Raw genomic sequence first — 12,396 nt, 5'->3', positions numbered from 1 at the left:
TTCAATTTTATTGTTTAAAAAAAAAAGTTCTAGATGAATAAACGTTTGATTTGTTTGAATGTGGTCTTTCAGCTCGATGCCAGTCGCCAATAAAACCTGAGAAGGAAGCACTTTTACCCCAAAATACCTCTGTATATAATTTAAAAAAGATGCATGTACAATAAAAAAAAAATGTAAAAAACTAAATAAATAAAAAAAATGATAAAATTACCCAGTGTATTGATAATGATACAAAAAATATATAATTTACAAACTGTATACCGGGAAATTGAGAGCGTTTTTAAATTCAATGTATAATAAAAACTTTGCATTATGTCATATGAAAAGGCATTAAAGGGTTAACAACAATATAAACGTTGAGCATGCTCGGTCTTATCTTACATCTTATAAAACATCTTATCAAACACCGGCGGCCCGAAGGTAACTTATAGGATTGTGTTAAACTGAATTTCAATAAGTTATTTTAGCAGTTTAACACACCAGTAATTCATGTTGTCCCTCTTTTGAGCAGTGATTAGAACTGTATGATCCTGTAGTCTCCACAAAGCAAACATCAGACTGAGAAAAGAGCGTTTAAATCTCTATATCACACAAAAGGGATCTTTTCAAGCATTGAGGTCTTTTCAGAAATAAGACATCAGTTGTTGTGATATCAATCCAGCTTACCTTTCTTTTCCAGCATCTGGATCAGCAGCTCTTTAACTGTGGGATCTTTGTCCGTCTCCACAGTGTAGCGGTACGTGCAGTCGTCGTCTTCGTCACGGAAACTGCACGAATCAAGCACTTTTTCCCCTGAAATAACATACATGTAAAGACACATATATATCACTAAATGTCTTTAATTATTTAAAAAATGGCTGATCTTGCTGCAGGTGCTTACGCTCTTTGAGTTCATCCACCATCACAACTCTGAAGGGGCACTTGTTGCACACTTCTTCATCCTTCTTCTCGCCCGTCTTCCACGCCTTACACTGGGCGCAACTCCTCGTGCTCTCACACACTCCTAATTGGTACTAGACGGGATTCACAAACGTCAGAAGAAAGTCAGAGAAGACCAAGCAGACATGCTTGAATTACAGTGATCCCCGTACTCCTGGATACGTTGCAGAAGTATATAACATATCTATCCACACCTGAAAGTTTGGCTCGCAGGTTGAAGACAGCTCGATACCGGAGTCTGGACACGTGCAGCGGCCGCACACGCATTGACCTCGCCCGCTGCAGATCCCCTGATGCACATAAGGACCCAGTCAGGCATCGGACTGTATTAAAGATTCAATAGTGATTGTTTTCACAAAAACACCTTTGTTTCTGCTCACCCCCTTGCTGTCCACACAGGTCTGGTTGCTCTTGGGACAGTCGCAGGCGTTGCCCTCCCAACCCTCGGTACAGGCGCACTGGCCCATGACGCAAGAGCCACGATCTGACAAAACAAGATTTGAAGATTTTAAAGTTTTGCTTTCGAGGCAGCAAATGTATTCTGAGCAGATAAACTGACATCGATAACCAATAACATCATCATATTAATAAACTGGAGGAAACGTTAATGTTTTACTGAGGAACACTTAGTCAGATTTCATTCAAAGAAACTTCTGATTAAGTTTATTAAGTTGGACATATGAGGCTCAATGGAGATTGACTCATTTTTAGAGACACCAACTAGTGGTTGTTTAAGGAAGAGCACCAATACAATTTCTAGCGATGCTTTGGCAAGCTGGATGAAATCCTCTTTTTTACCAGTGGTGGACAGTAACGGAGTAAATTTACTTGAGTACTGTACTTAAGTACATATCCAGAGGATTTGTACTTTACTTGAGTATTAGATTTCTTTGGTACTTATTACTCTTACTTGAATACATTTCCAAGACAAATATTTTTACTTTTACTCGAGTAAATTTCTAGGAAGGCTGAAAAGTACTCGTTACTTTCAGGTCTGCTCTGTTTTCTTCTTCCCTAAAATCCTATTTTTAGACGGATATTGGGAGACAGCCAAGACAGACACGGGGAGACAGTTTGTTATGCTCTATATTGCTATATTGTACTGGTACATGTCCTTCCTGTAAAGTTAAGTGACTTCAACATTGAGTTATTGAAAGCAGAGATGTAGTTTTTTGTAAAGCAGTGGTCTCTGAGGGGGATCCAGACTTAGTTGGATGGTGCAGGTTCATTTGGTTTCAGTTCATGATTGTTAATAACCTCTGCATCATCTGCTGTGCTCTTATGATCCCATTCATTTGATTTGTTTTTGGTGTTTCTGCAGGTTTTATATAACATTGTGGTTCTAAAAGCAGCACATCAGTGCAGCTGGTTTCAAAGAGTTAATTCTCAGAAACAAGAGTTAAAAGATCCTTAAATTAATTTAGAAAAAATATAGTAATTTACTGATGTGGAAAATAAGAAATTTACTCTTACTCTTACTCTTACTTTTACTTAAAGTAAATTTAAAAGCATTTACTTTTGGATACTTAAGTACCTTTAAAAGCAAGTACTTTTCTACTCTTACTCGAGTAATATTTTGACTGAGCTACTTTTACTTGTAACGGAGTAAATTTTGACCAGTAGTATTTGTACTCTTACTCAAGTACTGGGGTCGAGTACTCTGTCCACCTCTGTTTTTTTACACACTCTCTCACTCACAGACCCAACGGTCATAGTTGGTCTTACCGTTGCAGAGGAAACCGCTAACTCTTTGGCACTGGCTCTTGTCGTACTGACAGAAAGGTCCTTCAAACTGATCTGGGTTGTAGCACACACAGGTTCCACATGCCAGACAGTCTCCACGGCCCGAGCAGGGCTGCACAATGCCAGGTGCCATGCACTGGTTGGTGTCCAGGGCTGAAGCACTCGCTGAGCAGTTACAGAAATTACCCAGCCTGAGGGGGAGATGGCGAAGGCGGGTAACAATGAGTATTAAACCTAAGAGGGCCAAGACTATCCATTCTTAAGCAGAGGTGTCAAAATCCATATGTCTTTAAAATCTTTCCTAAGAGTTGATGTAAGTCTTACCAGCCGTCGAAGCACTGGCAACTCCCACACACCAAGTCTCCGTTTCCATGGCATCTATCAGCTTTAGGGAGAGGAGTCTGGAAGAAATGATTAAAAAAAAGATGTGAATATACCATTAATGATGCCAGTGAATAACTACAACTTTCAGTGAAAATCTGCGTACGAAACCTTTTCACAGTCGCAGGTCGGACAGAGGATCGAGGCCTTCACGTTGACGGCAGCATTGAAGGTTGTGGGTTTGACTCTCATTGTTCCCGCTGTATCAGCTGGATCCATCTGACAGACCAGAGTCTCATCAATGGTTCGTTGGGCCTTGAGTCTCATCTTGAAGTTGCCCTGGACAGAATGAACACACACGTTTCAGTCGCATCGCAGGGTAGTTACACTGACATAACATTCATTTCCTGGAGACATTTTCCAACCTAATCAAAGCCACTGGACATATCCAAATCTAACATTTACCCAAATTTTACACCAGAACGTTGTCGATGCGTGCCAAGCATTTAGCTGTATAACCATTTTAGAGACACTACCTAAAAGTTATTCTTCATTTTCTCTGAGTTGGGGAAATGTTTTCGTTGACTATATAAAAAGAAATGATCTTGACAAATTCACCTTCTTAAAGGCACCCTATGTAGCAATACCAAGTTCTGACCACATGGCGGCATCATAACACAAGAAAGTGCATGTGTCAACTCCTGGTGTAAGACACAACAAAGTGCACCTCTAGTGGATCGAAGTGGTATTACCAGATGTGCCAGAATGTCCTGACTTATTAGTACAATATAATTAATGGCTCTTTTGTCAACATAACACATCTCGCTACATCTACATGCCCCCGTGTGGTCAAAAGAGGCATTACTACCTAGTGGTATCATTATGAGGCATTGCCTTTTTATTTCGCCACTTACAATTTCTCCAGGCTTGAAGTCAAAGTCGCCATACTGTGCAACCTTCCCGCTCATGGTCAAGAACTGTGCCTCGAAGGCCTTCGGTCTCTCCTCCGCACGAATGCTGATCTTGGAGCGGATACTCTGGAAGGACACATTGGAGAAGATGAGCACGCTGGGGTTTTGCTTGCTGCTGTGAGACAGAAATTCAAGAATGCGCCAGCAATGCAGACATTTACCTCAAAGGCAGTTTCCATGACCTGCAGGATATTGGATGAGTCTTCCTGAAGCAGACCAACCTCAGCGATGGGGAAATATTTCTGGAGTCTCTGCACAAAGTATAAAAATACATATATAGATATTTGGAGCCTCTAACTCAAACAAAACCTTTAAAAAAATTGCACTATGTTTCCAGTTAAAAGATGAACAATGGCCTTCTAACCTCATAGAACGTGTAGGAGTGGTTGGTCACAGCGAAGATGGGGATGATGTTGTGTTTCCCCAGTAGACGGACCAGTGTGGGTATTGAGGGGTAATCCTGCAGCGTCGCCTTTGTGTAGGTTCCATCCGCGTCCAGGTGGCACTGCTCGTCGTTACGCGGCAGAATGCCCGACAACACGTTGGCGCCGTCTGACTCGTAGTGGAAGGCTGATTCGGTGGAGAAAACTAAGAGGTGCGTGCTGTGTTTGCGCCAGCCGATTTTATCCTAGACAAAGTATACGGTAGTTGATAGGAAGCAAGGATATGGGGGAACAAAGGCAACAAAAAAGGCCTTTGGGAAGTAAAGTGGCCACATGGGGAATCAATCCTGTGTGGTATTTTTACTAACCCCACACACTGCAGCCTGCAAGATGGCATCAAACCCCCCTTCAGGAGCATCCAGGTTCCCAGATATCCTCTCCTTCTGGAGCTCACTGGTGAAGAAGTCCAGATCACTTGTCAGCGTGATGACGTTTTTGAAGGAGAATGGAGGGTCGCTGTCGGGCCATGGCTGGGCGAGTCTGAGGAAGGTGACGATTGGACAAATGAGATCAACAAAGAGGCAAGCACATTTCTTTCCCCTCATCATGTTGCTCTAACCATCTGGTAGACTTTAATCACAGTGTGTCTTATTTTCCATCTTACTTAGAGGGTCTCATGTCAGTCTGGGGCTCGATCACTTTGTCCACAAACTTTCCAAATCCAATGGTATGGTCATGCGACAGCTTTTCCACCAGCACAGCTGCGGGGAAACCCTCGGCATCAGTATTACGCCTTATAAGACTGGAAACACGACACGCCAGCATTGAACATGTGCTCACCCAGCTCTTTGCCCATGTTCTTCAAGTTGCTCAAATCATCCTTCATAGAGTTTGAGAAGTCCATGAGAATATAAAGGTCCAGAGGTCCTTTGGTTGGAGCAAAGACCTCCACGTCCATCATCTTCTCCTCTCCCGGCAGAAACGTCATGCTCACCTGCTGGGGCGACACCTGAGACTGCTGCAAGTTCATGTCGATCTTTTGACTCTGGACAAGGGAGATGGTACAGATGGAGATGGAGTTTTAGTTGAAAACAGTTGTGTACATTTCATGCTAAACTGTCTGAATAAAGAGAGGAGAAACACAGGTGAGGAGGACTTACTTTCTCCACCATCATGCTGCTTTTAGCTGTGATGACAGTCGCAGCACCGCAGCCATGTGCCAGTATGTTGTCATAAAAGTCACAGCGAGGCCCGCTGAAGGTCTGCGGGAACAGGGACATGATCGATTAGTCAGTTCTGCAGTCTTGCTGACTTGGATGTTTGGAGGTGGAATCTGCATTTTTTAAGACAAACTGTACTGACTCTCTACATAAACCTGGAGAACACCCGTCTAGACTCATCTCTCTTGGTTACACTTTTATTTTCTCTCCATCAGTTGTACAGCCATTTCCGTTTTTGAACCATCTTTCTCAGTTGTGCTTTTTTTCCTTTTTAGAGTTGTAATTTTGAAACAAGTGTCAAATAAGCGGCGGGGAGGCGGGACATAGCCAAGACCTAGTAGCTTCAGTGGCTACTGAACGACTCAGCGCTTTATGTCGGCGTCAGACCACCAAAAACTTCACGGTCATATAGAACCAGCAAGCAAGAGTTTAATGCCATCCTCCTTTATCATTCATAATAAAATTAGCATTAATGGTATTAACGTACCTCAGTTGAAGTGGATGTAAAATGCTGAGTCATTCAGCAACCAATGAGCTACTAGATCCCAGCTATGTCCCGCCTTCCAGCTGTAGATTGATGTGGAGCCGATTTGACACTTATTATTCTGGGTTTAGTTTGGTTCCCAGATCTTGCGTTTTGATTCACAGTTAGTTTGCCGTTGAATCGACGCCAGTTACTGGCTTCGTGTGCACTGAAAAGTTTTAACTGGAGAATCATTTTCTCTCCTAAATCCTCTCAGCCCTTAGCATTGAGCTAACCCGACCATAAAAGATCTGCACTTCGCTGCTTTGAACATCAGGTTTCATATTTCATACAGGTTGATGGAGGTCAAGTTAATATATAGGAGTGTTATTAGCTTCAGTGTGAGATGATAAATAAACTGGATTACAGAGAAAGCGTGAATACGCTGTAATAGCATCCACTGCTGACTAGCTCAAAACATAAAACTGGTGGGTTTTTGAAGAACACACTTCTTCCAGTTGTTTGACTACTTAGTAAAACAGGTTGTTTTCAACTTTAACTACAAGCTGTAAATAAATTATTTCCTGTGGCAGCAATGATTCAGCGTCGTTAGCATTAACATTGCGCAAACTTGTGAGTGGGTACATTCGGTATTTCATTTGGTTTAATGGTTTGTTCAGAGGTAATACAAACCAGCTAAGTGGCTGCAAATAAAGAAAACATGGTGTTTAAAGCAGCACATTAGCAGCGGACAGAGCCGCTGGGACTGGTTTTGAACGTGGACGCTGGAGAGGCAGCTGCTTTCTTCTCGAACCAAAACTACATTTGACATTCACTTCTGGGTCAAGCACAGTCCAAGACTGAATCTGCTAGGTGAAACCAGAATGTGCTAGAAAGGGTTTATTTTTCACGAAAGCAACCTACGACAGTTGGCCACCACTTTTGCAACGTGCAGTTCTGTGCTCTCACCTCATCGGGACAGTAGGCGCAGCCTTTCCCCACCTGCAGACACTCCGAGCAGCTTTTGGCCCTGGAGGCGAAGCAGTAGTTGGCTGTCGGGCCCCGGGTGAAGCACGATTCCAGGGAAGAGTGTCAGGGAAGGTCACAGTCACAGAGAAGCAATGAAGTGAGAATTACACCCATGAAGCATAGCTAGAATACCTGTGGTAGCGCTACGCTCACTTTGGCGTGTGTTACTTACTCCAGATGGTGTTTTGAATGAAAACAACAGATAACAGAGCTCTTCTTCAGATACCATAGTTTCAGAAAGCAATATGAGCCGTGTTACTTGTGTAAACTGCTATGTTATTCATACATTTATCACATTTATAAGTAAACTGATAAATGGACCAAAAATCTAGAGTAAATTATTGATTATTTGTCAGTTGTGGTCTTCACCTTCAGCATGACAGCAGGCGAAGAGGACGACGAAAACGCCAATCCCCACCGAGAGATGCCACGTCCATCTCCCCATCTCCTTCCTGCAACCAGAACGAGCACACTGGCTTTTATTAATAGGCAACAACAACAACAACAACAACAACAACAACAACAACAACAACACCGAGATCCACTCAGAAAGCTGGGGGGGGGGGGGGGGGAAAAAAAAAAAAAAAAAAAAAAAGGGATTTAGATCGATCAAAGCTCAAAGAAAGTTAAAACGCCCAGAAGCTGTCCCTTACACTGACAGTAGCTGATAAATCAGTTTCCGAACAAAAGGAAATGTAATATCTAGTCAAAAAAGGGAGTCCAAGGCACTCTTCTTGTGGAAAAATATTAAAAAGCCTTTATTGAAACATGGCTAATAAGTGTAAAAACATGGGAGCAGAGACCCACGCGTTTCGGCGCAAGCCTTCTTCAGGGTACTGCTCAAATTAGGAATTCCTGTTTGAGCAGTACCCTGAAGAAGGCTTGCGCCGAAACGCGTGGGTCTCTGCTCCCATGTTTTTACACTTATTAGCCATGTTACAATAAAGGCTTTTTAATATTTTTCCACAAGAAGAGTGCCTTGGACTCCCTTTTTTGACTAGATAATGTTTTCTTCCCCAACACCAAAGAGCACCTTCAAGATTTTTTCTGAACAATTCCCTGAGCACTTCGGATTTTCTCTTCACTTGATGAAAAGGAAATGTAAATTCTATTCTTAAAAAACAAGCCGACTACCCATGCAGGGATCTTCTTATTGATGGAAGCATCTGATTATTCAGATGATCAATAACTGGGTAGGTCTTCAGCCTGAAATGGCCAGGGAATGTTTCTGGGGAATGTCCATGTGGGAAACACTGAGGTTGGTCCGTTATGCACCGTACTTGTTAACATTGAACATCTGAGGATAAAATCATGAAACTTTTTTTATGGGCACTGAAACTTCCCCGTTCATCGAGCTTGCAACCAGAACTATGTGTGACTAGGTCAAAAGGGGCAATAGGTAGAGCTGGGATCAGCTCTGCAACCGACTCTACTCACTATGCTGTGGTAACCCCACTATGACATAAAAACAGCATCTTGAAAAGAAACTTTAAAACACTTAAAATTCTTAAAAATCACACTTTTCTCCTTTAATTTCAGAGCCAGTTTAGCCATGGCACGGTGTGACAGGGAAAAAACCCATCAAGGGTGGGACCTGGAAATATTCCAGACAGCATGCTGTGTACGCTCTTCACAATAAAACAAATGTCCGGTTTAATGCTGGAAACTTGGACGGAGTTCAGTCTGATAACAGACAAAACAGGGTAACAACTCAAACCTCGGAGGTGGAAAGTGAACAAAGGCCACAGTGTGGCATGAAATGTCTCTGTAGTTGTCTCAGTGGGCAGCTGCAATTTGGAAGCACGAAGAGGAAAAAGAAAAAAAAAACTGATTTGATGATTTTTGCCCTGATGATTTACAACTCTGAGTAGGAATTTCTCCCTCAGGTGAGAAAAAGACCTGTCAAAGTTAAAAACACAGCCTGGAAACGCATGTGAAAGGCCTATGCGAGCTGGAGGCAGGTGTGTGGGAGAAGTCACAGCAGGAGGCGTCACAGGAATCACTGGCCAGAGTGGTTCGAAGCAGGAAATGAACTCACTTTTTTTGGGTCAAAACTCTACTAAAAGAGAGAGATTTGGCTACAACTGAGACAAAAATCGAACAAACACGGGCGGTTTGACACCAGGAGACACAAATTACAGCCTCCAGTCCCGCTTTGCCCTGAAAGAACCATGCAGAGGACTTCTCCACGAGCTCAGAGCTGCAGTTGCTTCTGCACAGACCCTGACGTGCCTGCCAGGTAAACATACCACCCCTGGGTGTGGGTCCAAACCTGTCATGATGTCATCAGTGAGGCGGGGTGGGGTCTTCTTTTGTAACAAGTTTGATAGTCAACAAATTAAAAACATGCCAGCCTTTTTGGTTATCCCTGCATGAGTCCTCAAAAACAAAAAAGTTCAACTAAAACACCAGATTTACTTATTAATTAACGTCTGTGGCAGCAAACAAATCCACTTTATTTCACCTGCAGTGGCTCTTATTGATTAAATTGAATAAATTAAACTCTAAGCTTTCCTTTGCTTCATAAATCATCTAATGCAACATAAAGTTATATAACATGCACTGCACATCTACTTTTCATGCCCAAAGGTTACAGAGATACCAACTGGAATAATAAACAGTTTTAGGGAAAACAGTGATACATTTTTCAAGTGAAGGCCGCTGAAAACAATGCAACCACTGCAAGATTTATGAGCGGATACAATGAGATTACAGATCAAACAAACCTCCGTGTGTGCTCTCGCCCAAGTCCAAGTCCAAAAGTCCAACAATAAATAAGAAAGAAAAGCTATTTCCTTTCTAGGTTGGTATCCACTTGCTTTGAGAGAAAAAAACAAAACCAAAAAGCAACTTTTTCTTCACCCCGTCCGAGTTCAAAGTCTCCTCTGAAAAAGAGGCAGAAAGTTTTCCAGTTTTTTCTTCTTTTGTTTCCTTGTTTCTTCCCTACTGGTCAAATATTGACCCGCCGTCCTCTGAGCTGCTCGGTCAGACGTGCGAGTCCACCGCCGAGAGCAAGTGTTTTTAAGTGTGTGCAGTGGAGAGATACGAGACCCAGTGAGAGTCAGAGCAAATGAGTGGATATGACTGCGAGCGCTGAGACTTGATCCCTCCTTCACCCTCTCAGCATGCACGCACACACTCTCACACACACACACAATAACACGTATAAGATTCCCAACCCAGGTGAGCTGCTCTGATGGACAGAGTCGACTCCCTTCCGCTGTACTTGTGTCCCCCCCCACACCCGTCCCACCCTGTGAAAGTTAAAAGCTCCACACCTTGGTGTGTCAACCCCCCCGCCGCCCCTCCCTGCTGCATTCCAGTCCAGCAGGAGCTCACCTGTGTGGGCTTGAGGCTCTGGAGCCAGGCCCCCCCCCTTCCCGAGCTCCTGGGAGTGGCACCCAGAGCAGAACAGTACCTCCAGGCCATGGGAAACCGCTTTATGACTCATATTTACTCAATCGTGTGCTCACCTACGGGTACATTTTATACCTTGGACATATTCAGCCTTTTCCTGGCTGCAGAACAACTCCAAGTGTTTGGTGGAAAAGCGTACGCCATAGTCACCGTGACACTGAACCCTCACGTGCACTGAGTTCACTGTATACTAATACTAAAGCTTTAACACAAGGGAGGAGAGGATCTTATCAAATTTACAAATTCGGATGAATAAATCCTCAGAGAGCAGAGATGACGGTCCGAGCAACTCTTAGTTCTCGGCAGCGAGTCACTCATCCGTTTGGCATCTTTCTTCACCGTCTTCCAGACGCTTGTTTACGTGTTTTCTGAAGTTAAACTTGTTGTTGTCAGGACTTCTTTTGTTCTCCGGCTGCAGGATTACTTGTGGTTACTTGCAGTTCCCGGATTAAATGGGAGGTGTTGCTTTTACTTTTCCAAACCTTTCTCCTCCAGCAAGACAAACACTTCTGTTGTTCTTAAAATGAAATATCAGATCATACAGATTCATGATCTTTCATTTGTGTTTCCTTTCCAGTCATTATTTATCGCTATTTGCATGTTGCCAAGAGCAAACCTCTAATATTTTTGTTTTCTCATCTCCTTTCATGACTTTTTGTTTTTGTTTTAAACAAACCTTATAAAAGGTTAGCTGAGTTCACCACTGACACTAAACATCAAAGATGAAAACAGTAAAAAAATAAAAAATAAAAAAAGCCGAAGTAAACCGTTTCATCATAGAAGGGCTTTTTAAACAAACAGGGTCCGACTACCTGCTTTAATTATTGTTATTCATTTAATAAGAGCGACTTCATACTGTAGTTTTCATCCGTACTAATGACAGACCAGCCAATATGTCGTTGCATAACATCGGTTCTCTTTCATCGGTTAATAGTTGACTAAGATAATTGCAACACTGATTTTGAGTTCATGGCCTCTGCTTCCATAAAACAGTCTTTTAATATTTGTGACAAAATAGAAGAAGATGCCGTGAAGCCTGTTCCTTTAGTTTGTGCAACATTCATTCATCAGCTTCTACAGATTTATGACAAAGTTACAGTTGGTGTTTTGGTTCCTAAAGAAACATTACACTCCTTACCATCTTATAATAGTTTTAGGGTCATTTTAACTAGAATATGCTACTTTTAAGGAGAAATGTGTAAGATTGTAAGTTAAAATATCTTAAATAACCAAAAAACAGCAAGAGAGTGAGAGGAGATAAATGCAGTCATGCCACAAACATGATGACTGTGTATTTGGCTGCTGAGATATTTGCTAAATAACTATCCCTGGTCCGTCAGTCTTGTAATACGGGTTTCTGCCATGTGTGGCAGTAGCGAGCAACACAGCCACCTCAGAACAGCACAACACGAAGAAGTCGCACGGTTTGTATTTGTACTTGAACCTGTTGTCAGTCATGTAGGAAACCGTCCCCAGGAAGCCGTTTTTAGGAGAGGTAGACAGAAATGGCCAGGATGGCTGAAGGACAGGTCATGGACGGCAAAGAAATTAGTCTCTTTTCTATTCGTCCTTTTCTTTTATGTTGTCATGTCTGTCTTTTTTTACTGCAACACATTTCACCAGTAAAACACGCCACACAGACGTTACAGCAGGCACCAAACTACACACACTGCACCCGTCACTGTCTTGTCTTTCTAGCAGTCTCGTCCTTTCGTGTTTCACTTTGGTGATTTTAGTCCTCTGTCAGAATATAGAAATATTAACAACATATGTTAGACTAGACCAGGGGTCGGCAACCCAAAATGTTGAAAGAGCCGTATTGGACCAAAAACACAAAAAACAAATATGTCTGGAGCCGCAAAAAATGAAAAGTCTTGTATATAAGACTTAGAATGAAGGCAACACATGCT

At 42.5% G+C, this 12,396-nt stretch overlaps 1 protein-coding gene across 2 annotated transcripts in view; it reads right to left on the bottom strand.

Moving 5' to 3' along the window:
• itgb4 (integrin, beta 4) overlaps window positions 1-10,161 on the bottom strand; it is a 29,421-nt gene extending 19,260 nt beyond the window's left edge. For both annotated transcript variants that reach the window (XM_061707658.1, XM_061707660.1), the window contains exons 1-17: window positions 9,796-10,161; window positions 7,439-7,521; window positions 7,010-7,092; window positions 5,518-5,619; window positions 5,198-5,402; window positions 5,022-5,118; window positions 4,726-4,897; window positions 4,339-4,602; window positions 4,136-4,225; window positions 3,918-4,040; window positions 3,175-3,342; window positions 3,007-3,083; window positions 2,665-2,873; window positions 1,320-1,423; window positions 1,134-1,229; window positions 881-1,013; window positions 667-792 (exon numbers count right to left, since the gene is read on the bottom strand). In XM_061707658.1, coding sequence (XP_061563642.1) covers window positions 667-792; window positions 881-1,013; window positions 1,134-1,229; window positions 1,320-1,423; window positions 2,665-2,873; window positions 3,007-3,083; window positions 3,175-3,342; window positions 3,918-4,040; window positions 4,136-4,225; window positions 4,339-4,602; window positions 4,726-4,897; window positions 5,022-5,118; window positions 5,198-5,402; window positions 5,518-5,619; window positions 7,010-7,092; window positions 7,439-7,514 — 2,125 coding nt within the window. In that variant the 5' untranslated portion in view covers window positions 7,515-7,521; window positions 9,796-10,161. The remainder of the gene's footprint in view (window positions 1-666; window positions 793-880; window positions 1,014-1,133; window positions 1,230-1,319; window positions 1,424-2,664; window positions 2,874-3,006; window positions 3,084-3,174; window positions 3,343-3,917; window positions 4,041-4,135; window positions 4,226-4,338; window positions 4,603-4,725; window positions 4,898-5,021; window positions 5,119-5,197; window positions 5,403-5,517; window positions 5,620-7,009; window positions 7,093-7,438; window positions 7,522-9,795) is intronic.
• Between the last annotated feature and the right edge of the window lie 2,235 nt (window positions 10,162-12,396).

Source organism: Cololabis saira, chromosome 19 (assembly GCF_033807715.1).
Source record: "Cololabis saira isolate AMF1-May2022 chromosome 19, fColSai1.1, whole genome shotgun sequence".
NCBI classification, from domain to species: domain Eukaryota; kingdom Metazoa; phylum Chordata; class Actinopteri; order Beloniformes; family Belonidae; genus Cololabis; species Cololabis saira.
Note: the sequence above shows the minus strand (reverse complement) of the source record. Positions and strands in the feature narration are given on the sequence as shown.